The 25,606-nt window shown below is 41.2% G+C and overlaps 2 protein-coding genes across 2 annotated transcripts in view; one reads left to right on the top strand and one right to left on the bottom strand.

The window, feature by feature from the left end:
- Positions 1-296: 296 nt before the first annotated feature.
- The window catches only part of nt5dc1 (5'-nucleotidase domain containing 1), a 60,561-nt gene continuing 35,251 nt past the window's right edge, over positions 297-25,606 (top strand). Inside the window, exons 1-6 of the mRNA XM_079360599.1 lie at positions 297-655; positions 3,140-3,231; positions 3,894-3,965; positions 4,108-4,217; positions 5,370-5,449; positions 5,535-5,616. Coding sequence (XP_079216725.1) covers positions 563-655; positions 3,140-3,231; positions 3,894-3,965; positions 4,108-4,217; positions 5,370-5,449; positions 5,535-5,616 — 529 coding nt within the window. The 5' untranslated portion in view covers positions 297-562. The remainder of the gene's footprint in view (positions 656-3,139; positions 3,232-3,893; positions 3,966-4,107; positions 4,218-5,369; positions 5,450-5,534; positions 5,617-25,606) is intronic.
- col10a1b (collagen, type X, alpha 1b) lies at positions 5,624-12,155 on the bottom strand. Its single transcript, XM_079360462.1, has 3 exons — positions 11,238-12,155; positions 10,667-10,802; positions 5,624-8,209 (listed from the first exon to the last, which is right to left on the bottom strand). Exons 2-3 carry the CDS (start codon positions 10,785-10,787, stop codon positions 6,354-6,356), a joined length of 1,977 nt encoding a protein of 658 aa, XP_079216588.1. The 5' UTR covers positions 10,788-10,802; positions 11,238-12,155; the 3' UTR covers positions 5,624-6,353.

Below are 25,606 nucleotides of genomic sequence, written 5' to 3'. Positions count from 1 at the left end.
TGGTATTTAATTTATTACAGAACATAATGGAGACATATATATCCTATCATCTTAATTCACAAAATAAAGATCCAATTATCCATTATCGATTTTCAAGGGGGGGGGGGGGGGGGGGGGTGGTTAAACGTTTATAACAGTGGCTGTTTATATTCTGCTGACAATTTGGGGTAAGAATTAAGAGTACACCCACATGTTCAGGCATCACTCAACCACTAGGCCTATCATTAAAAGCCTTAATTACCTCTCAGGTTTATGCGCAATGCGCATTCAAAATTGGTTTTGCGAATCTACACTGAGTTTTACGGGTTCCACACCCGGAAGCGCCTCTCTGCCGCCTTCTCCTGGCACACGGGAGTTTCACCTCTTGCTCCTGGGTAACTGGCCGGCTTTAGCCGCTCGGTGGTGATCGTTTCGTGCAGGTGAAGAGGTGCTCGGTGACTTTTTCACAGGAGGCTGTTCAAACGCAAAGCCAGCAGCGCGTGCACGGGGAGCAGTCCCCGCCGTCGCTCAGTGACATTGACAAACATCACGGCGCTGCGCACGAGGCAGACCGTCAGACACAATGAGCGAATACTTCAGCCTGTCGGACTGTGATGTTATCGGCTTCGACCTGGACCACACGCTGTGCCGATACCACCTGAAGGAGACCTCCAGGGTGAGTGTGTGTGCGTGCGTGTGTATGTACGTGTGTGTGTCCGCGCGCGCACAGCGCGTGCTGCTAGCTTCCATACATAACCATAAGGACGCTTCGATCTGCAGCACATCTGGATTAAAAATAGCGCACAGCCGTCAATACACTCCACGGTGACTTAATGGTCAATCCCGTCTCTACTGTATGTCCCCATTTACACATGTATGTGATCATATAGTGTGTGTGTGTGTGTGTGTGTGCGTGCGCGCGCGCGTGTGTGAGAGAGAGGTGATGCTCCTGATGCTGCAGTCATCTCTGCGTGACTCACAGGTTTAACGTCGGCGGTGATCGTCACACATGCCTTTAAATCATCAGCATCCTCTCACATCAGAATCCGCCCACGTTTAAAAAAAAAAGCAGATTCACAGGCACATTTGGTTACATTCAGTGAAAACTCAAACATGAAACCCGGACAATCAATTATGATGTGGTTTAATCAGGCCTGGAGATAAATCATTTCACACATCTATTTCTACTGATAATTTAAGTGCAGGCACATATGTGAAATCATCTTTTCACTCTTTATTCTGTCTCAGTCTTCACTCAGGCTTCCTCCATTTACAGTCTGTGGTTGTGTTTTGTTCAAACACAGCCTCTAGTATGGAGAAAGTTCTAACTTGTGACCGAGCTTTTGATCTTCAAACATTTATCAAATAGCTGAGATAGACCTAACGTAGGCAGAATTATTGTATTTGATGGTACTCTAGCTCCCAATTGAAAAGTCTTCTGTAAAATACGGTTGTCATGGCGATGGTATTGAAAGGTGGGATAACTAGGAGGACGAGCAGAGGGTTTGACCTGCTGTTTAGTGTCGGTAGTGTTTCTAAGCCCCCTCTCAATGTCACTGCTGTTATCTCAGTGTGGCTGTAGCTGATGCTTTGACATATTTTACGTAACTGTTTGTGTGTTAGTGTCGGTTAGTAGAAGTTCAGAAGTCTGTTCAGAGACTATCAGACTTGACTGATGAACACTGCATAGAAAAATTATTTTCACAAGCACTGGTGGCCTGGTGGTTATACTTCGTAGACCTCGTGTACAGAGACAACAGTCCTCAGAGTAAGGAGGAGCCCAAGTTCAGATCCAACATTTGGCTCCCATGCAGCATGCCGTTCCCCTCTCTGAAATCTAACTCTATCCACTTTTCTATCTCTCCAATAAAGTCATGGAAAACCCCAGAATTAAGTCTTTAAAAATACTGCTCACTGATTGGCTGCAGGAAGTGACAATGTCGTATCTGCGACCGAGGACTGCCATGATAAAAAGAAAAGGGGAAAGCTTTCTGGGGGCCCGACTGCATGAGGGTCAGCAAAAACAAAATCCATCCTAATGTAAACATCATAACACAAATCATTTTAAAGCTAAATACTCAGCAACTCTGATGAACACAAAACTACACAATCTTACTCAGCCACTGAGTAGAATAAGTGGCATCTGCCTTTCAAGGGTTCAGTCATTTCTTTGGGTGGGCCTGTCTGCGGCGTTATCAAGGTTGGTTCTGATGTCTCTGATTTGTATCTGTTAGAATGGTTGTTTCTGATGCTTTTGATGGTTTGAGTGCCTGACTGTTTATAGTCCAGGTAAGTATCTGTACATGTGCACTTTGGACAGCTGAAGCTGTAAATGTGCTATATAAACTTGATTTGACATGACTTTTGCTTGGATTCCCAAGATTTACATTAGAGCTGCAGCTATCGAATATTTTACTAATCAACTGTTCTATTGAATATCCCGATCGATTAATCGAGTAATCAATTAAATCATACTTTTGCTTAAAGGTTTAACTCATCTTGGGTCGCCCCTACAAACCTGTTTGTAGGGGCCGGACAGAGATCTATGATTTCTGACTTTCTTTACAGAAGATAAAATTGAACTCTATGTTTAAATTCAAATGCGGTGAATACAATGCAAAGACACAGTGAGCAGCTTGTTTTCTCGAGGTTTAAAGAAGAGCCGAGCCTTTTATGAGGCGCAGGGAAAGCATGAACTCAAATATCTTTTTTTATTTGACCAGTAAAACACATCTTGTTGTGATAGTAGATCCCTTACTCCAAAGAGCCCTGCCTGAGACATCAGCAGCAATGATTGAGACAGAGAACAAAAGGCTGACAGTAAACAAATACTACATCAACTAATCAAGAGCGTTCAGCAGAGACAGATGCAATCAGTCGTCAAACGTTCCTTCATCCTGCTTCTAAAATCTACAAAGCAAACAGCTCTTTCACCAAAGACAAATAAATGAGTACTTTTCATGGTATCTGCTGGATGTCAAAGAATTCCTCACACTAATGATCATCCGAATAATCTGCTGTAACCTTTGGAAGGAGGAGAAAAGAATCTCTGTATTCTTGGCATTTGGGGAAAGTAGTTTCCGTTCTATTGTTCTGGTTTGCAACATGACTGTTCATGCAGTGAGTGATGTTCTCTCTTCATTGTGTTTTTTTGTTGCAGCTGATCTATGAGAGCTTTGCCAGGTATCTGGTGGAGCATAAAGGCTACGACAAGGACCTGCTGAACCTGACCCCGGCTACCTGGGATTTCTGGTGAGTCAGCAGCTGCTGTTCCCTTATATCCCAGAGCAGGAAACTGTGCCATGAAGAGGAATCATGATCTGTAATCATCTCTGAGGGGAAACTACAGTGGGTTTTTTTTTTGGTCAAATGACTAACAGGTGTAAAAAACTGTCTCCACTCCATTGCATTAGTCAGAGGTCCTGAAACAGAATGTAATTGGTGCAATGCAATCCCTGCGAGCAAATGGTGGATCTAAATGCACCAAATAAAAGTGCTTTGTTTGTCGCAACAAAAAGTATCCCTACAGAGATGTTGGAGGCAAACATTCAGAGAATAAGCAGTTGGCTTACAGAGGAAGTAACCACAAACAAAGAGGAGCAGTGTGTTGGTTGTGTCCAACAATTTCTGCTTTAAAAAAAAAGATGCTGCGCAGAGGCAGGGCTTGTGCAGAACCTGATCTTATAGTGTAACATTAATGTTGCCTGTGTTTCTTACAATCCCAACAATCCCAACTTTTTGTGGGAAATTTTTTTTACGTTTTTTCCCCAAAAAATCTTTCGGCTCTACTCTCTGGCCAGGAATTTGATATGTATTTTTTTTAATTTAATGTTTTCTTAAATACTGTGCAGTTGGCTTTAGACCACATGTTGACTGGCCTCATACTACTATAACATGCTGAGTTTTGTGTTCAGTTTTAAAGGACTGGTGGTTGACCTGGAGGATGGAAACCTCGTGAAGCTGGCTGAAGATGGAACTGTCTTGCGGTACTCTCTTGTTGCAATAAATTTATTTCATCTGCCTCCAAAAAAATCCAACGTCTCTTAAATTTGTTATGTGGAAGCTTTCATTGTTTTCACAGACTATTAAGATGGAATAATGAAATTCTTTTATGTCTTGCTTTATTAGAGCGACACATGGAACCAATGACCTCAGCACAGAAGAGATCATCAAACATTACGGTCCAAAAAGGGAATGGAAGCACTTTAACAGCCTCAACACTTCCTTCACAAGATCAGGTATTATGTCCATATTTATTTTCATCTATTTTTTGGAGTTATCTTATATATGATTTTGGGGTCTCAATTAAACGATTGTTGGTTGCAGGTTGCGCTAATGGTCTGCAAATTCTTCTTTTTTCCCTCAATATCTTATTTGAGATTTTATTTGTGAGATAACAAAACAAGTGATACAAAGAAAGACAGAGAAAAAAAGGGGAGAACACATTTGCAGGCATATATATAGATAGTCAATTGCCAAAGCAGTGGATGACACAAGAACATCAGAGATCTGTTATTTGGAGATTCAGAACACTTCCACACCCAACCACGGACCCGCACAGGGACAATGCACAGGGACTATTCTCCAGGGCATACATTACAAGACGCAGATGTAGTTTTCAACAATCTGTTCGGACATACACAAATGCAAATTCTTCTTTTAAAGGAGCAATTTGTAACTCTGACCTCTAGTGTTTAAAATGGGTACTGTAGTCCAAATTCAAAGCGTTGGAGAGACATGAGAAAGTGAAAGCTTGATTTTGTGCTGAAAACTAAAGAAATTTTCTCCATCAATTGTACACCTTTTGAACCTAAATGTAATTTAGACTCAAAAGTGTGTTAGAGATAGAGTCTGTAGCTATTTCCATAAAAAATAAAATACAGACTAACACAAAAGAAATGCGTCTCAGTCGTCACTTCTGGGCATCCGTTCACTTTCTGCAGAGATCCTGTCATCTGACTGGATTTGAATGTGTTTGTTTTGATCGACTGAGGAAGTTTCTTGGGGGGAAATTTATGTTTAATTCTCCAGCCAATGACAGATGAGTTTAGGAGAAGATAAAATTCCGCAATTTGACTCGATTCATAGTGAGGAGAAACGCCAAGCAGAAAAAAACTCCTTCTCAAACGAGGGTTAGCTTGGACAAGCAAGTGCCAGACTAGCTTGTGCTAGTGTGGGGTAGCTTACAGTGTAGGGCAGGTGACCCCAGGAGGAGGGGCCCAGTTTGAATGTTGTGGTAACAAACTGCAACAAACAATGTTACTGACTCCACCTTTAAGTCAAAGCCCAAGTTGAACAATATCAAAATTACTTGTCTGTTTTTGTATTTTATTTCACCGTATATGTCATCTTTGTTGAACCTTTTTATCCTTTGTTTTGTTCTTTTGCAGCAAAATACTACTTCTACGACAACTACTTTGATCTACCCGGGGCCCTCCTCTGTGGAAGAGTTGTGGACATGTTGCACAGGGTAATAGTAAAAGCTTTGTTTTATATTTACCATTAAGATTTGCATGTGTAAAAGCATTAAAAAATGTTTCTCTTTTTGTCTTCAGCGAGGAAATGAGGTGAATTCCGACTTTTGGAAAGACATGGTTGCTGCTATTGACCACAATTACAACACATCTGCATTCAAAGGTATGTGATTTTGTTTAGAATCAGCACACATCAGAGTTTTTCTTTGTCTTATGAATGTCTCCTCTCAGGGATCCATGTAGAAACAGGTAAACAACACTCAAAAAACACAAAAACAGCATTTTTCTTTTTCAAACTAGACGTTTTATTCTGTGTTTTGGTCACTTAGCGGTACACAATTTAACACATCCAACGGGACATTGATGTTTCAAAAAAAGCAGTTTGATTTTCTCTTTCTGTGTTCTGCTTGTCACAGTGCTTGTGAGAATGTGCTGATCTCTAATGACATATAGTACAATGGTTTTGTGTCTTTTGTATTTATATCACAGGAAAAATCTTGAACAACAGACATTATAAAACAGACATGTAAAAGGCGTACTGTAAATGTTACAGGCAGATTTAAAGCACCACTTAAGAAAATTTCCAATATTTTCTCATGTTTTCTAAAACGTGTAAAGTACCCACAAAGGGGAATAAGGGGAAAAGGGATCAAGTCGAACCATAATTGAAAATTTGATGCACCATTAATATCTTTTTCAGTCAAGTAACTCTGTAACAAATTAAATACTTCTGATTATTGTATAGATTTACATGAGGCAGTTTTACTTGTAAAAATAAGACTTTTCTTTTTGCTCAAATCTCATTTTAGCTCTTCTCATCTTTCCATTCTTTAAATTGATTTGTTTCTCTGAGCAGTTCTATGTTTAGTAATGTTGTGAGGTTTATTATGATTTGTGAAATCACGTTGAGGCAATCAAGAACCCGGAGAAAATGCAGTGAACATTTTCAGCTGCAAATATACCATTACTTTCCTCATCAGGAACCTGGACATAGACTCTGTCACCAGGATGCAGCATGAGAACTGTACTGCCTGACATCTGATCCAGGAAGCCCTTGTTGTACTCATCGTAGGTGAACAGAACTGGCTCCTCATTTTTATAGAGAGCCACGAGTGCATTGGCACCATTAACATGCATGTGGAAGCTGAAATAGTAGAGGCCTGGAACCTGGCAAGTAAACACACCACTGTGGGCGTCGTAATGGTTCTCCCCGTTATACAGAATCTGGTTGAACACGATGGGGGATGCAGCTGGAGGGTAAGCCTGGGTCAGCACAGCACTGAAGGCAGACATGGGTGCCTTCATCATCTCATGAGGCATCACAACCTCGTGGGACTTGACTGGCATGCTCTTCTCATGGTGGTATACAATCTCTCCTGGTGGACCAGGTGCACCTGGGGGACCAGAGGGGCCTGGGAGACCATCTTGACCCCTGGCACCTGGAATTCCAGGGGGACCCTGAGGACCAGAATGCCCCTTAGCCATCTGGCCAGCTGGGCCAGGTGGGCCTGGGATACCTTGATGACCCTTAAGCCCAGGAGGACCTGATGGACCTTGTGGCCCAACTTGTCCCATTGGTCCTGGCCTTCCACTCTCACCACTTTTTCCTGGTGCTCCTGGTTGTCCTGTATGTCCTTTTGGTCCTGGGAGGCCGTTTGAACCTGGAAGTCCTGGGGCTCCACCATGTCCTTGTTCACCCTTTGGACCCTGAGCACCATTGTGACCTGGCATTCCTGAAGGACCTACTGCACCGGGGCTACCTGGTTTTCCAGTGAAACCCTGAGCTCCCTGCTCACCTTTGGTTCCTCTTGGGCCTGGTGCACCAACCATCCCGGTGTCCCCTTTGGGTCCTGCTGGGCCTCCTTCACCCTGGAATCCTCTTGCACCCTGTGGACCAGCTGGGCCAATAGGACCAGGAGCACCTGGTTGACCAGTATAACCAGTTGGTCCAGGCTCTCCTTTCTGACCAGTTGTTCCTGAAGTACCAGGGCTTCCTCTGCCACCTGGAATTCCAGGTTCACCTGTCTTGCCAATGCCTGGCATGCCAGGGGAGCCTGGCTGACCAGCAGGACCTTGTGGACCCTTTGCACCCATAGGTCCGGGCATACCTGGGGTACCGTTCTGACCTGATTTCCCAGGTGCACCTGTGCCAGGAGCCCCAGTGTGACCCTTTGGCCCTTGCGCACCCATTGGACCAGGAGAACCATCTCTTCCTGGCATGCCAGACTTTCCAGGTTCTCCAGGATATCCAGTGGCACCAGGTTGACCAATTCCAGGTTTGCCTGGCATACCAGATGGGCCCATTGGTCCAACTGGACCTGATGCCCCTTGAACTCCAGGAACTCCAATGCCTCTCTCTCCCTTAGCCCCAGGAATACCAGGAATACCAGGATGCCCCTTCAAACCAGGCTCTCCTCTGTGTCCCATTGCTCCAGGGATGCCAGCTGGTCCAGGTTTTCCAACAGAGGAAAGTCCAGCAGGTCCAGGGGATCCATTGGTACCAGGGGCACCTCTGGGACCCATTGCTCCATGTGGTCCAGTTGCACCTCTTTCACCGGGGATGCCAGGAGTACCTGGTTTTCCTGGGCCACCTGGGTTACCAGGTTTACCTGCTTGAGAGAAACCAGGGGCTCCTGAAGGTCCTGGTGGGCCTGGTGCTCCAGCATGTCCTACACCACTTTTTCCAGGGGGTCCAGGAGGTCCCATTGGTCCTGGCTCTCCTGGAGGACCTGGGGGACCATCTTGGCCTGCAACAGCTAGGGACATAAATTGTAGTTCAGCTTTGTTTTTTTTATAGTTGTATTTATTAAAATATCTTTCTATTTTCCTGAAACTTTATCTTAAATATAAACGCAGGACTGCACAGTACACCCAATAATAGAGTCGAGAGTTGGATATAAGAAAAGCACAATAGCGTACTAGAAATTAGAAAGAAAAAAAAACTTAGATAAAAGATTGCAACAATTTCTCCCATTTCCTTGCCTCCTTGACTTTCCCGTGCCTTGAGTAGGACTCTGTCTTCGTTCATGAATAATTTAGAACTTAAATTTTAGTATCCTTTAAACTCTACTCCCTATGATTGTGGGGATAGCGCTCCTTTCCTCCCAGGATTGCCTTGACAGTACTGGTCTGAGTTGATGTTCCCAGTAGGCTTATGTATGCGGGCATGGGAACTAACACACCAGCTGCTGTGCTTCTCAGTTATTTTGCATGAACCATACTGCACTCTTTAATTTCCTGCTCCTGCTCGTTGCTGTGAATGTATAGTTAGTGGTGTGCAAGTTGTCAGCATCACCTTGGTGTATTTCCTGCCACATAGCATTCGGTTTAGGGAAGCGGTCGCTGAATTGGTGTATCTGGCATTGCCGTCTTACTCGTCTGTATTCATGGGGTCGACATCAGAAATAATATTATGTAGTAGGTACATGGCATAGGAAACACTGTCCCATTTTTATTACTAGACATGGCTTCTTGAATATTGGCATTACATGGTTAAAGGTAAATAACTAAGGCTAGTGCTTTAACCCAGAGAATGGCTGTTAAACATTTGACAAGGATTTGAAAAAAATACAAAAATGTTTTTCACTAGTTAAAATAGAAAAAAAAAATTACTGATGCTCCATTCTAACGGAAACATTTTTTTCTATATCCATTCATTCTTTACTCTTTGCAGCTGAAGATATCATTTGACGCTGTAAATCTGAACTCATAGTTGCCAAAAGAGAAGTATGACCTGTGAAAGAATCAAATAGTAAAGCTTTTGTTGTGAAGTAATTGTTGTGTTTTGAGAGGAGGCTGTTTTGACAAGGCTGTCATTTTCAAGCCACATAAAGCCATGTCTGAAACCTCACACGAGGAAGTTTTTGCCAGGACTGGACTTTTTGGCAGCCAGAACCACTACAAACTGGAGGACAGTGATGAGTCCTGCTACAGGAACTGACCTTGTGACCTGCTGCACAACACTATTCTACTTATATTTGGACTAGTGCCGATATATCTTTTCTTAATTCAGTTGTCCTCATTCAACGCCCTCTGACTCAGGGTCTTTTCCATTTTGCTTTGATTTAAATTATGGCTACAGTAAATTTGCTGGGGTTGGTTTATTAGGTTTCATGTTTGAGCACATAAAAGTGTTTCTATGCAGTCTGTCTTTTTTTTCATTCAAATTATGTGGGCTGATTTTAAAACCACAAAACAATTTGGTAAGGGTGTGCCTGCGACGTGGTACCAGCATCTGTTTTGGAGATTCGTCAAATTTGAGCTCTCATACGAGCAAACAAACCACATCAGAACCTTTTATTAAAAGACAAATTAGATAATCACGTTTGCTGAATTTGTATAATTGTTTAGTGTGGAAATGCCATACTTTTTTTTCATCATTCTGGCAATGACATCACAGACATTTTTTCTTTATTTTATGACACGAGCAAAATTGACTGTTAACTTCTTTACCCTTTATTTATCCAGAGCACAAGTGCTCTTTTCCTACCACACCACGACCTCACAGCTGTATACAGCTAGACACATTCACAGCAGGTCGGCCAGCTCAACCACAGCTTTCAGCTCTTGGCCAATGAGACTTTGTGCTGGGCTTGCTGCATCTTTACGATCAAGGAGGGGTGGATTTTGGCAGCAACATTGACTTTTGTCGATGAGCCAAAATGGCATTGGTAGGAAGATCTTACTAAAAGATGTTTGATGACTTGAAACTTGAAATGTTCTTTACTTTTGAAGGGTACACTGGTTATTTTCAGGTGGTTTGCTAGGTATGTCATATGTATTTTTTAAAATGGTGTATTTGTTGTCTGTACCTTTAAATCTAATTTGGATATTGCCCAGAAAATATTTTAAAACATATTTTACCTTCTAGAAAATATGAAACCAACCTGGTTCTGTGCTCTTTAGCATCTTAAGTAACTATGAAACGTCAGCAAAACCCAGATTGAAATGTCACTATTTCAGTCATCTATAATTGCTAAATTATTGAACAGGAAATGGATGGATGTGTAAGCAATACAATCTGAAACGAGTTTGCTGAACCATGGCTTTGACAGCAAGTTTACTTAATTGAATGGGTGCTTTCATTTTTCCTAAGCCAATTTCTTTCTTTCATATTATTGGATCCATTTGTATTTATTAGCAAATCTCCATGATCACTTTGCTGACATGGGAGCTTTTTTTTCATTAAACGAGAGAAGACAAACACTACTCACCGTGGCTCTTGACGGGGTAGGGAGTCTTGCTCACTTTTGGCACATGGTGGTAGTATCTCTCAGGGGTCGCCTCAGCCAAGGCCAGGAGGACGAGGAGAACGCTTGTTACCCTCAGGTCCATCTTGGGAAGCTAAACCTGCGAAGAGAGAAAACCATCTTTCAGAAGAAGTTTCTTGATGGCAGTCTGCATCCAAAGGAACAACTTGGATCATGTTGGAGTCACATTGCACCTGTGTTGTTTGTGCCTCATGCAGTCAGAAAAGAAGAGATAAATGTCTGAATCATCCGGTGTCTAAATTAACTCCTCGATTAGTTTTGCACCAATTTCTACCTTAAACATCTTTAGCTGCATTTTGGCAATGCAAATGAAATGCAAACTTTTTCTCAGGCAATCCACTAAATTCCTTCACAGACCTATACAAACATTTCTTTTTATCAAAAACGTCCTTCATGGCTCTCTACACTTTTGTCATCAATCTTCCACCAACAACCCTGCCCTCGTCGAGAGCCAGGCTGCAGTTGGGGAATCCTCTGTGCATTAAACTGAAATCAGAAGAAAACACCACCTTACCAGGAAGGTTAAAGCTCCGAAACTGTGGGGTCAGGAGGCTGCTGTCCCGGCACTCTTATATCCTTTAGATGTGGAGTGTGTCTGTCTGAGCGGCAGCTGCTGCTTCCCAGGGCATTGGGCTCAAGGTATTTATACCAAGCTGGTCTCCAGCATCGTGGAGGATCTACCTCGCGTGGAAGTTCCCTCCCCACTCTGACATCATCTTTAATGACGGGTGCCATGTCCTCAGGAGGCCTGTCACGTTAGGGTGACGGTCCTCCCTCTCCTCCCCTGTCTCCTCTCTCTTCATTTCTCTTTTCTCTGCACACAGCAGCAGCACATTCACTTCTGGCACAATCACTCTTGGGTGACATTTTTATCATTTAAAATCTTGATTTATCTTCTAAAGATGATAGGCGGTTCAGTTTATGAAATGTGGTGGTGTAGTTCTTAAATCTATCATCCTTATTTACACTTTTTGACAGATGACTCGGGCCTAACTTTGCTCTTTTTTAAGTCCTGGATTGATTTTAGTTTAAACTGCAGGGACATAGTTGTTTAGTGCTAAAAAAAACCCACGCTATTGACTAAGTGGCCTGTTACCGGGTGTTTTTATGGAAAAGTAAAGACTGTGCACGGCTGACAATATTTTCTTCCAGTCTGAAAATTCACAACTTCTGAGGCTGTGGTTGACTTTGTGTACCATTGAGCTATTTTGGTCACGTTTGGTTCAATCCAAAATGACTCCCCTGCTTTTAATGGATGCTGGAAAAAAGGTTTTTTTTTTGTATTTGCATTTTCTGACTTTAACAGCAAGCAGTGTTGGTGCGAAGATGCATTTTTGAAGTCACCATAAGCCTGCTTTGTGTTCAGATTTTCACCATGGTTGCTTTTTAGCAGCTTTAAGACACCAGGAGGCAGGATTGAGGTTTTGTTCTGAGACGCTCCGCTGCAGTAGAAGAACCTGCAACCCAGCAGCGCTCGGATTTTAGTGGAGGGCTCACAGTAATGAATATGACCACTCATCAAATCAAATCCAATCAAAAATGTGTGTCACTGACTACTATATCGCACGAAAAAGTGTATTTATGTTTAAACATCTGCAAATATGACTTCAGAGTATTTCAAAGTAAAACTGCCAGCTTTGCTTGAACGAAAAGGAAATTCAGCAGCCGGCCTTTTATCTTCTTTTTTTTCTTTTTCTACTTTAACTAAAAAAAAAAAAAAGAAGATAAGGTCAGTAAGATTTTCTCCATAAGATATTATGAGAGTATTCAGTATCCCAAATAGAGACCTACCTCTCAAACAATGTCTGTTGTTTGTAGCGAAAGGGGCAATTATCTGACACAGCAGGATTCAACACAGACACAAAAGCATTTACAGACATATGTAAAATAGGCCTTTGTAAATCAGCAGTATACTTTTATAAAGCATGCTTCACGCAGGTTTGACCTTAGATTGTACTTTGGAAAATTTTTCTCCATGGTGTGTCTGCTCTCTCTTTAAGTAGCATGTTCCCATTCGCAGAGTCAATTATCAATATTTCAGATTGGGGTTTTTTGTGTCTTTACTAGAGTGACAGGAGAGAGAGACAGAGGGGAGAAAGGGGCCACAGGTCATACAGCCACCGGTAGAATAAATGTGTAGGTGACATGTGGTGTAATCGTGCTTTATGTAGTCAGAAGACTAGAATAGTGCCATACAAGCTCAAGTCCAGTTACCATTTCCCATTAGTTGTAGTTTGATTGGATAAAAAGTTAAAGGCACATCTGCCTGTCTGAGAAATACTGATACAGGTATGAGACAGGAGCTCAGTCTGTAGGGACTTGGGTTTGGAACTGGAGGGTTGCCGGTTCAAAGTCCTGGTGCGGACCATAATATGAAGAGCTGTCAGGTCACTTCCCGACTACTGCTGAAGTGCCCTTTAACAAGGCCGCCAAATCCCAGCTAACCTCAAAGAGCTCTGGTCACTTCCTGTGAAGCTGCTCCACTCCGACACCTCTCCATAAATGAATGTGTGACTGTGTCTTTCAATAACAGAGTGTAAACCAGAATTACCATCAGGAATGAAGTAAGTATGGAAAAAAAAAAAAAGTATAATCAGCCAATATTGGCCATATGATCGATAAGTTGCTGTCTCATCCAGCCAATGAGTGAGCTGTTTGGAAAAAGCCATTCCCTCCTTTTGTCATTTTAAAAACTGCCAACGTCTCAGAGTCGCCGATGAGCTGTCAGTGAGCCGAGGGCATCTTTGGTAAATGACAGAGTATAGTGTGGGGGGTGGAGTCGGCATTTAACAGCTTTGTAACTGCAGATATGCCACTGCACCTAACCATGAAAGTGGCTGTGACCACAATGAGGCATGACTGCTTTTTTATTTGATTTGAATCATTTTCTTTTTTTCTTCTTCTCCTTCTCTTCTTTGGCGTGTCAGAATTAATGCCTCCCGGTCTAAATCTGTCCACTGTGAGGTTTAATGTAAAGGCCTACTTAGATCCACGTGCTGTTTCTGGGGATGCTCCTGCTGTGCATGGTAAAAAGCAGTCACGGTGCATAAACATGTAATTATGAACGGAGACGCGCTGTATCGTAAGCAGCAGAGACGCAGAATGGGATGGAGTGTTTTTTTCCTCTGTGTTTTCAGACGCTTGGTGATGGCAGGGTGGGTGGTCTTTCTGGGAAGGGTCTGCAGCTCTAACCATTGTTTTGGCCCTCCGAACATCTGAACATGAGACTACTGCTCCACTCCAGACGTGACTCAATGCTTCTTCAGTGACTTTAATGAACTCTGGTGACGATGACGGCGGCTGTCCCCTAAACGGCACTGCGTCTGTTTTCCATATTTTCTAGAAACAATGTTCAGTCACTTTTTTTTCCATTTTATAGGTACAATATTTCTGCTTAGCATCCCTTCAATCAGCAGGTCTTAATATTTACACTCATGTGTGTTTTGCAAACAGGAGCGAAATAAGGACGGAAATAAAAAAGAAAAAGATGCAGCATAATTAACTACAAATACAAATAAAAGTGGCCTCTTTGACAGCCTCTATGACAGCTGCAGTGAGACAGGAAACGCTGGGAGGAGAGAGTGGGGGATGAAATGCAACAAAGGGCCGACGGCTGCTACGATGAGGACTGAAGCCTCCATACATGGAGCTCGACATAACCGCTCGGCTCTCTGAGCCCCCCAAATAAGTGGCCTTAAAGGTGATACTTGTAGTTTCTGAAGCATGGTGGAGTTTGTGCTTGAATACTTTGAGATCAAGTTTTTATTGGTAGAAACCTGAGTGTGTGAGTTCAGTTAAAATGGAGGATTATTGATCTGAAAACAAAAGCTTCTTGACCAGTTTTTAATGGAAACTGAGTCAGTTACAGTCCTGATAGAGCTCAACAGTGTGGCTCCCTTCTTCTTCTCCACAGCGGGTTAGAGTTTGAGCTATGATGTCATAACTCTCCTGACCACGAGCTAACTGAGCGTGAAATGATAGTTCATGCTCCTGTAGTTTATTACATACGTAAAACTACTGATAAGAAAAGAAAAGCTTTATCGGTGGTCTCAGGGAAATTAACTACAGTACCCACAATCCAAGAGTTTCACTGCGATGTTGTTACCATGGAAACATTTACTGACCCGCGAATTTCAGCTGCCAGCTGATACCATGGAAGTTCAACACACTATAAACAAACTACAATATATGAAAACACAATGAACAATTCAATAAACAGTCGCTCCACAACTATAAATGCAATTCAACAACCTCGAATTCTGACATTTTGTCAAACCACTGCAACATTTTGAGAATTGGATGAAAGTAAATTGTGTAACCTCTAAGAACTTAAGACGTCTTAGTTTACCTGTATGCAAAGAACCTGTATTTTTTCCTGTTTCAATTCTGGTTTTATATTTGTATGGCTACAGAAAACAACCTGCAGTGTTATTGAAAACACTGAAACTTTACTGCCATTTAAAACGCAAAATCAGGCCTTTAAGTTCACAACAATCCCAATAAAAGCCTGAGACATCCTGGAGGGACAAAAGGCTCTTGGACCTTCACCTTTTTCTCAGTAGTATCAGGATGCTGGTTTCCTTATTTCTGAATGATTTTCTCATTGTAGGATTTGATTGAGGAATCAGAGCTCTATATGTGACATAACTTGATCTTTATTTACATCTTACTTGGTGTTTTGTCGCATACATTTGAGGAAGCCATGGTGCTTAACCCTAACCCTAACCCTGTGCCCGCATGGAAGAGTGAAAGGCAGGAGCTAAAGATAGAGAGTTGAGCGGGAAAGTGACTTTTGCTCAAATGTAACGTTTTAATAAACCAAATAGACCACTAAGAGGCACGTAGAGCTTCATGAATGGAATGACTGAAGCTGGATCTCCTGACTGAGTGTTAACTGAATTATAGGGAACCAAGACAAAAATCCTGGTTGGATTTTACCAACACGAGGCTAACTTTAATTCAGAATAGCAACCCAAGGAGCCTCCACTGCACCTCTCTGCATTTAATTCTTTCTTTTCCAGACAAAGTCACGCCCGAGTCTTTCTGAGCTTATGGAAAGATTGGAAAAAGGAATAACAGCCAGAGATGCAGATTTTTTACTTAGTCTTATTTTAGGATTCAGTTCAGAAGCATGAAATTGGCTACTTAAAGACCAATTATCCTTATCAAAACTGAGTAAGTACATTAATGACCTCAATATTTTCATTTCTTCTGTATCTCGCTCAAAAGCTCATAATCAGCAGCTTTAGCAAAAGTGGGGTTTCTAATCCATCTGTGCAGCAACTCAAGAAAGCCTTTTACGTTCTCACATATCGGCAAATCTTTGTTTCTCCAACACGATGGCAGGGGACGGTTTTTAGGAGCTCAGGTTCAGTTTTGTAATTCAGTTCAATTTTATTTGTACATTTCATAGAAACCTAAAGCCAACGTGCTTTACAGAAGACAAAGATATACACACACACACACACACACACACACACACACAATACAAACTCATGACAAATAATAAACAAAAAAATCAAAAGAGAACAGTGTTTCTAAAATGCTCTTTGGCAAAGCTTTGTGGGCTGCAAGTTGAGCTGCCACCAGTATACGTTTACCTTTAATCTGGTTATATTGTTAAAAATGACACATACGACTTGAACTGCTAAGAAATTAGTCAGCTGGAAATGTTGGATGTCCTTGTATAACCAGCAAAAATAAAAAAAGGTGTATACAGTTTACAACGTAAGACTCATAGGAGTCTGGCGTGAGGGCCATCTACAATATAGAAAGGCGACAGCTTTGTTTAGAGAGGAAACAAACTTTTGTAGGCAAACCCCGAAGTGAGCAACGCCATTGTGTCATTTCATTAAAGCCTATGGGATCTTTGTATCGTAATGTGGGTCATTGCAGAAAGTATTCTCTGTGGCAAACACACATTCATTATGCTTTTGTGTTTGGTTCAGAAAAATTATCTTCTCAAATGGACATCATTTACATGATAGTTAAGCTAACGTTACGCTATAGCAAACAACAATGTTGTTGCATGGCTTCGACGCCTCCACCACTATTCCTCAGGAAGCTAACTAGCAATTTTGATTAGCTAGCATAACGTAGCCTAAAAAACTGTTAATTAACCCAATATTTGCTTTAACCCAAAAACCTACAGGAGATCTTGTGTCTCATTAAATCTTTGACCCGACATGATGGCATTTAATCTCCCTGACAACAGCACTTCATTTAGCCACCTGTTAGCAACCACCTTTCTGAACGCATGTAAAAACTTACAAAAATCACAAGTGGGGTTATTTACTTCTGTGTTTTCTATTGTACAACAATATACAAACTTTATGGTTGTGTTAACCACAGACCTTATAACCACCAACCCATTCAAAAAATATTAGCATATCAAGTGACTGGCAAAATTATCCGTATAGGCACATTTTTTTGCAAATAAATGCAGATTTTACAAAAATTGACTCCTCTGTCAAATATCAATTAATTTAAGTATCAATGTATTACAAGAGCAGTTCTCTTAAACCAGCAGCGTGCATTATGGAGTAACAAACATTATCACTCTCCAGAGTGTCAAGCGGTGATGCACGTACATACAGTGTGACTTTGAGTGACCATCTTGTATTCATTATAGCTCTCCTCCACAAGTGACGGATAAACACAATAAAAGTGTATATCTATCGTTCTCTGAAGATCGATCACTGATCAAAGAAAGATATTGGCTGATATATACATTTAACTTTAACGAAGTTGGATTAAAATTTCGAATTCTCTTTATTCTATTCCTTGTATTCATAACAAATGTGTTAGCTTTGTTGCAGTTTGTTAATTTCATGTTCATATAGTACATGAGTTTACGCTACAATAAGTATCGTCATGACTACAGTGATTGGATTTCTAAGTGATAGTGTGTGAAATGTAAAATAGCTGTGCTTACTTCCATGGATGTCTGAGTGCGTTTTCCTCTTGATGTCACCTTGTGACAGGGCACAACAGTGGCTCAGTTGGTAGAAACCTTTGCCGTCAGAGTGTGAACGGATGTGATTTTGTTGCAGTGGGAAAATGCTTTGAGAAGTCGAGAAGACTAAAAAAGCATTTTTTACAAGTTCCAAGTCAATTCCCCTTCTAGCTATTTTCATGAGCTTGTGTGCTCACTCATTTCAGGTTAATGAATGAAAACAACAGCTTACAATGTTAAGTTGCTTGTGGCTAACACCATGAGGGCCATGTCAGCCCTTTCTAACATATAGCCAGTAGTGTGGATATTGTTTGAATATTTCCAAATTTCACATTGTAGTAACAGAATGTGTCCCTCGCTATCTTTCTTTTGTTTCTGCTGGATGACCTTATATGGATACTATAGACCAATGATTATATTGGGAATAGTGATTGACTGAAGTGGTCAAGCACTTTCACCACCACTAGTAGAAATAGTTCTGACTGGTAAATATGACTTCAGGGGGCATTCCAGTTGACACTTCCGACTGGGACCTTGGAATTTAATACTTCCCAGTTCAAGTAGAACACAGCATTTTTTGACAAGTGGCAATCTCTGGTGTTTAAAAATGGAGCCAATGCCAAAATGAAAAAATCCTGTTCTTGAGCCTGGTTGCAAAAGTAAAACAACTCCCATATTCTAGGCTGACAGGTTGAGACGGGGTATCCATTATGTAAAAGGAATAATCAGGGTTTTCCAACATTGAAACACAAAATTAAAAAATATTTTTTTTTAAACTGATTGAATAGTTATTTATTATTAAAAAGATAATAAATCTGTACCAGCACTTTGGTGAAAAGTGACCAGTCAGAGGTCCAGATGTCTGTGGTGAAACTTCTTTTAACTATGATGATAAGTGGTTGCACAGTGTGTGCTTCAGCTGCGCGGTGTCTTAGCTCCGTACAGTTTCTATTTTTGAAGCCTTGAATTTTTGCCAGAGCACGATGCATCAGTTTAGCAGAGAGAAGCACAAACGGGATGGGAAGTCAGACACCGAAATAATATAATAAAATCTAGTTTATTTTCAAAATAAAACACTCAGTTTTGACGGTTCAGAAAAATGTCTGTACGTGTGTTTATGTTTATAAGATTTATATGGAGTTATATACCCCGTACATCGTATTATCGCACATTAATCTGTACATTTACTGCAGGAATTCCTCGGTACTCCAGCTGTCCGGCTGTGTTCTCCGGCAGCAAACGGAGACGGCGGGCGACGATGCACGGAGCATTAATGCGCATGTATACTTTGTACTGGTACCACCGCCCCTCGAAACTTCAGCTTTGCATATATTGCTTTGGTCGTAACCTTCTCCATGCTATGTTAGCTGCCAGCGCTCTGATGATGACGTAGTATAGGCGTGTGGTTGGTGGAAACACAGAAGCACAGAACTCAGCTTTGAGGATCAGCTCCATGGATCAGTCACTGATCCCCGATCCAGCTTTTTGGGTCGGGATCAGACCGATATACCAGCATCGGATCGGTGCATCTCTATTATATAGTATCCCACATGTGAATGGCTTTTTACAATAAGAACTATGTTATGGGTTGGATTTTTGTAGTGGTGTGTTGGAAGCTCATCGGCAGAATGTAACATTTGTTCTTTGTCCTTCAACATCTGGGGTAGAACAGATGTTTAGCGTGTTAACCAGCCGAGGGGAAAGAGTTTTTGTGGGGAGAAAAGGTGTTGGAGGTCAAACCAAATGTCTTAAAAAGCTCAGACCTCATTATGTTTCGGATGTTTTTAGAAGGAGTGGAAGTGTTTACCAAGTCAAACAGGGTCTGAAATAATGAAGGAGTGCAAACACAAAAATGGAGCAACACTGGAAACTGCTGCTGGAACCAAAGAGAAGCCTTTTAGGCGTCATCCATGAAGTTGTTTTTTTCACAATGAAAAGCTGAAGGCGCGACACAGCGGGAAAAAATAAGCAATCTTCCCAGTTCAATCTTTGGTTGAAAGGTGGAAGGAAAATCATGTGGTGTTGTGCTGTTGTTGGATTCCTATTACATTCCTTTTACATTCTTCCTTCCCTTTGTTGACTGATTGTAAGGCGACAACTCAAACACACAAGTTCACCGTCTGCTGCCCTTTCTCTGAATTTATGCACACACAAAATGTGTCAAATGCCTTGACACTGAAATCTCAAAGCCAAATATTGTTGAAATTTTTTGCAAATTTGAATAGAAATGCATTTTCCCTCTTTTTTAATTCCTACATGTATTATTAAGATAAATGCACTGAACAGCAGAGGTTTAGCTAATTATTTTGTTAAAACTAAACAAATAAAAAACTAAATAAAATCATTTTTTATGTTCATACATACATTATGCCAAAAACACTTCACCGTGTTTCTGTAACACTTAAATGTGTCCCTAGTCCGTCTACAAACTGAAATGATGAGAAAAGTCCATCCTCTCCGTCTTTAGCCTGATCCACTTTTTAAAAATAAAAAAAACAGCTCAAACAGTCTGTTTGGAGATTTTGCCACACTGAACCAAATGATGGAGCCAAATGTAAGACTCAAAGCACTAGACTGTTCAGTTCCTTTACTCAAGCAAGAAGTCGGTACACAAATTATCCAATCAGAACAGGCAGAGGTATCTGAATCAGTCAGCGAGGCAAGAAAATTATCCAAAAACAGGTCAGAACACAAGGAAGCGAAAAGAACAAAACAATGCTGGAATGTTGACGAGACGAACTGGAACAGAAGGAATGGAACACAGAGACCAACAAAAACACAAATTAGCACAAATTACATTTATTATTCCCTTAAATGAGTTTCAAAGGAGAACTTAAAGGTCAAATATTACGCAAAAGCACTTTACCACATTATTCTAACACCAATGTGTCCTTATTCTGTCTACAAACACCCAAATTAGTCCATCCTCTCTGTCTTCTGCCTGCTCCACTTTTCTGAAAATGTGTGTTCACACACAGAATTGGAGATTTTCCCTTAATAACATCACAAAGGACAGTAGCTCCTCCCCCAGGTGGGTGACACTAGGTTAGTTCTGCCCTTGGAGTCTTCTAACTGTAATCAATGGAGCGAGAAGGCCAGAGGCACCCGAGTCCTTCCAGAGAGGGGGTGTGGCCATACACAGCTCATTTACATATTTAAAGCTACAGACACAGAAACAGTCTGTTCTGATCAGGGCTGAAATAGAGGGGTTTATAGACATGATCACATACAGGATCAGAGTGGATTTAGAAACTTCACACGTTTTGGAGAGCTCTGAGACTTAAACATATTGAAGAGGAGGAGAATATGTGACCTTTTTAACTGCTTTAAATCTTTAGTCTGGGACAATCCTGCTCACCTGTATGTATAAAAGACTACAGTATGTGTTTCAATACCCAGAAATATTTGGTCCCGGACAGGTGTAAGATTTTCTGTGAAATATTTGAATCAGAAGGTCTGTAGTTAAAAGTTGATTTATAATGTATGGCTTGTAAAGTAAAGCTTGTGAACTTTGATTTTGGACTTTAATATCGGACTTAACCTTCTCATACCCATAAAGAGTCTGTCAGATCCCTTCACTTGTTGGCTCTTCATTTTTAATAAATGCACTACAAATGAACTCAACTCCTGGCTTTTGAGTGTGGCCCTGAAGAAGTCTTTATGGTATCCTTAAACCAGTGCATATCAACTGCGGGTGGCCAGTGGCCTAAATATACTTTAATTGTGGAGTTTCCTTCGCTGGGCTGCTCTCCTAGCTCAGGTCTGTTGTTGTTTTTGTCGGTTTTAGATTTTTTATTTTAGGTGTTGGGAAGAATCCCTGAGAACCAATCTTCAGGACGGTGGGAAGAATGCTGAAGGAAGCTCAACAGCACTTAGCTTTTCTCCCCTTTTAATCCAGAAACCAGGCACCCCTCAGTGGAAATGAATAAGGAGAAAGTCACGAATGGCATTTAGCTCACAAGCAGTATAAATATCCTTGGTTTGATTTTACCACATCTGATGAATAGATAGAAATGGTCATGCATGTAGCAGCGGCAGTTATTATACCTATTAAAGTAGCATATTTAGGACCTTAAAATACACCTTAGAGCGTATGTGAATAGTGCAAAAAGAGCCGAACAGTGTTTGTCTTTGTTTTCATGGTCATGCATCAAAAGATGAAACGACATCTTACGATACGATAAGCCACTCTATGAATACATTGTTTTCAGGTTGTTGTGAAACATTTAAAACAGTTTCCTCCTCCTTTCTGAGCTTTTGGCTGCTCAGAAAGGAAAGAAAAAAAAAAAACACCCATCAAAGTACGTGTTGTTTATAGGCTTACTAGAGAAAGAACACAGTGAGGCTGTGAAAGAATGAAACAAAGCTTCATGCACCACGCTCTTAAAGCTCTGCTGAGACATGTAAACACAGTCCGAAGGCTCCCACTCTTTCCCAAAATGGGACTTCATGTTTCCAAAAGTCGCTGCGCGAGAGTTTTATTGGTGCTGCTGTTGACACCAAAACTGAGGAGTGTGATTAACATGGTATTGTGTCTGAATCCGCCTTGTTCTTTGTCTTTCACCCTTCTGTGGATCACAGTGGAAGTGGGGCAAAAATCAGACAGCCATGAATGCGTTGATTGAGAATAAATAGGCCAAACACCTTTGAATCCAGAAAGTTCAAACAAACACTAAAGACTGAGAATTTAGTATTCTCGAATGTACTGGGTGGTACTTTTTATTCTTTCCCTCGACTGCCACATTTCAAAGTGGGCCTGGGCTTTCCAGGATAGCTCCCTCCCGGCTTTCTAGTACTGGCTCCAAGTATCTGTCAGAAGGACTCTGTCTCTGATCACGTCTCACTCCCCACTGGTCGATCTGGTTCCGTGGGTCAGTCCTACGGCAATAATGGCAGCAGTTTAGGGATCCTTCTGGATTCTGCACGTAGTATTATTGCATAGCGATGCGCTTGATGTTTGGTGACGTATTTCGAAGAGGACAAGGGTTCCGTTTGGGGCAACTTATGGCTCAAACAAAGACGTGTTTTATGATAACAACAAGCCATTTGAAGTGAATGTTAGAAATAGTTTTGTAGCATAAACTAAGAGAATCCAGTCTTATTTTGCATTTGTGAATTGTTTTTAGCAATCTATTTAACAACCAAGCTTTGGAGAGTTTGTTAGCCTGAAGACTTCAGCTAGTCGACTTTTGGTGAATTTAGACATGCTAATTCAGATTGCATCCTGTCTCGTCTCAAGCAAGGCCCCAGGAAGTGTCCCGACCATTGAAGCCTATTTTACATGGTATTGCAGGGTCACATGAGGCCATTGTCTATAAATCAGCAGCTATGTTCTTTTGAGGTACAAAAACTGATATGAAAACTTTATTTACACTGTTAACATTATTAGGTCATAAAAGTTGTAGAATGCAATTAAAGCTGATTTCAGAGATATTTTGTTGACTTGGTAAAAGTAGATCAGCTTCAAGTGCTCGTGCTGTACTGGCCCAGTAATACCAATGATCTAAACACTTTTACATGCAGATCAGTCTTTTTTGTTCCATGGCCCACTAAGTAACTTTCATTGGAATGAACATGGACCCGCCTCCAATGATAGATCTGTTCTGTAATACACCCAAGGTCTCAAATGAGTGTTTTTTTTAGATATGTGCGCAGAAAAAAGCCAAGCCAGCTAGCTTGGCAGTTTTTTAAATCATTTGTCTGGCATGAGGTCGTTACCAGTTAGCTGATCTCCAATCATAAAACCACTCAGTTGTTATGGCCAGCAAACGACAGAATTTTTAGATTTCATTCTTTTCACATGTCTTTCTTTAAGGTCTGACAATGTTCAAGGAATTTTTGTCTATTGATAAACCAAAGCCTGACTGATTCATTGGCTAGCTGATTAATATCGTCCGATTAGCTTATCCAGTGACTTACCAGTATTGGCTAGTTGATCACAGACATGCGCTGATATTACTTTGACCAGTCAACTAGCATTTAATACGAGATTTATTGTACTACATTCTTCTCTTTTACCAGCAGGGGGCACTATATGGATCACCAGAAGCATTATCACTCTCAAGTCCAGCGTTGAGGCCCGTGTTTTTGTGCAGTTATTTTCCAGTTGAGCAACCATCTTGACACCATTACACTGCATATCTTTTCCAGTAGTGTTTGACATCCGCATATGAGGGATTTACGCAATAATTCAATACATTTCTAATTGTCTGTCTCATTCATAGATCTAAGAAAGATGATGACCATTATATAGTTGCTAGATTTTTTTTCCTCCACAATATCAAAATCAGTATCAGCCCCAAAAATCCCATCCCCATCGGGCCCTAATGATGACCGATGGGTTATCAGTTTTCATGTCCCCTCCATTTCCCCCCCCTGTAAACAACCAAAGCCCTCTCACACATGATCTGTCACATGATTTGACTGCAAATTTAATCCAGGAGTTTATTGGAAGTGATTAATTTGCCTCTTATAAGAAAATATTCTGGCATCATATGTTGAAAAGCGGGTCAGTCCCCATGGAGGTTCGGACTCGTTTCCATGTGTCATACAGGGGGGGGCTGCCTGCAAAACTTTAATGACCACTGGTTAGGTGACCTCAGCCACCCTCCTGTGCTCTATAATTACTGAGACACTTCTGAAAGAGAAAATAAAAATCTCTTTTTTCTCCATTGAATTTGATGCACGCTGTAAGGAAAAAGGGATAAAGAACGTGTAGATACTGAAGAATATTAGAAACGGCCTTTTCTCCTGAACCACTGCATTTGTTTTTGTCTCTATTTTATTAGCTATATAAATGTGTGATGTGTGAATGTGGGAGGTGGAGCCACTGGAGAAAAGTAATGCCTAATTTTCTCTCTTAACTAGGGGACAGCCTAGGGGAAGGGAAAATGGCAATGGTTTTTATAGTAATCTAGCAAATCCAAAATAAGATGGCTTTAAAGTCAGCAGTTTCATCGCAAACATGGTATTAAGCTGCAAAAATACCAAAATGCTCTCATCAAATCCACCACGTCTCCGACCACTCATTTCACCTCGGCGTCCGCTGCTAAATTGATGCTAAATCTGTGTAGCTTCACACAAAGTGTACTTTTTGAACTTCCCATGTCTGATGGACTGCTGCTTTCTGGAGGCTTATTTGACCATAAAGTGTGGTCGCTTGTTGGATTTCTGCACAATAAAAACCCTTTTGCACTTGAGTTTTTCCTCAAACCATTGACCTGCTTTCACTTGTTGAAATCACCCTCAGCTGTAGAACGTTAAAGCTGGTGTCTTCATTTCAGTGTAAGTTTTTTCCAAAGGAGCTGCTCTCCTATACATTAAACACAGGGAGGGAACGTGCACAAGTATGTTGACATAGCAACTGTTTCCATGTTTATAGAGCTTCATAAAAATTTAAGTTACACAATGAAGTCATCCATACCACAAGCCTTCAATGTTAATTAAAGTGGAAAGTGACAAATGAGGTTTTTTGGAAGATTTCATTTTGGTCTTTGTTGTCGAGATAGGCGAGTGGATAGAGTTTGAAATCAGAGAGAGAAAGGAGCCAGAGGTCTGATTCGCCCTGAGCTGCCTGCTGTAGGATTAAAGCCTCCGCACCTCAGGCTCACCCACTGACCACAACACCACTGACGCCCCCCGAAGGAGCTGGTCGATGTCGTTTTAAAAACACCAGTGACTTGAAATAAAACGTATTCTTCATGGTGCACGGTGTTAATCTGTGTATATTAATGAGTAAAATAATCCGGCACCTTCCACCTTGTACTGTTCTCTATTTCAAGAGCTGCCACTAATATTAACTGATAATGAAGGTTATTTATTAAGAATACATTTACTATCTAGAATGAATATTCCCGCTGATATGATGCATATTTTTTTGGTGTATCACAACTACTGTAAGTCCTTGGGCAATGAAAACTCTCTATAAT

The sequence above is a fragment of the Symphodus melops genome (assembly GCF_947650265.1).
Source record: "Symphodus melops genome assembly, chromosome: 1".
NCBI classification, from domain to species: domain Eukaryota; kingdom Metazoa; phylum Chordata; class Actinopteri; order Labriformes; family Labridae; genus Symphodus; species Symphodus melops.
The sequence above is the reverse complement of the archived record's forward strand: the minus strand, read 5'-3'. Positions and strand labels throughout refer to the sequence as shown.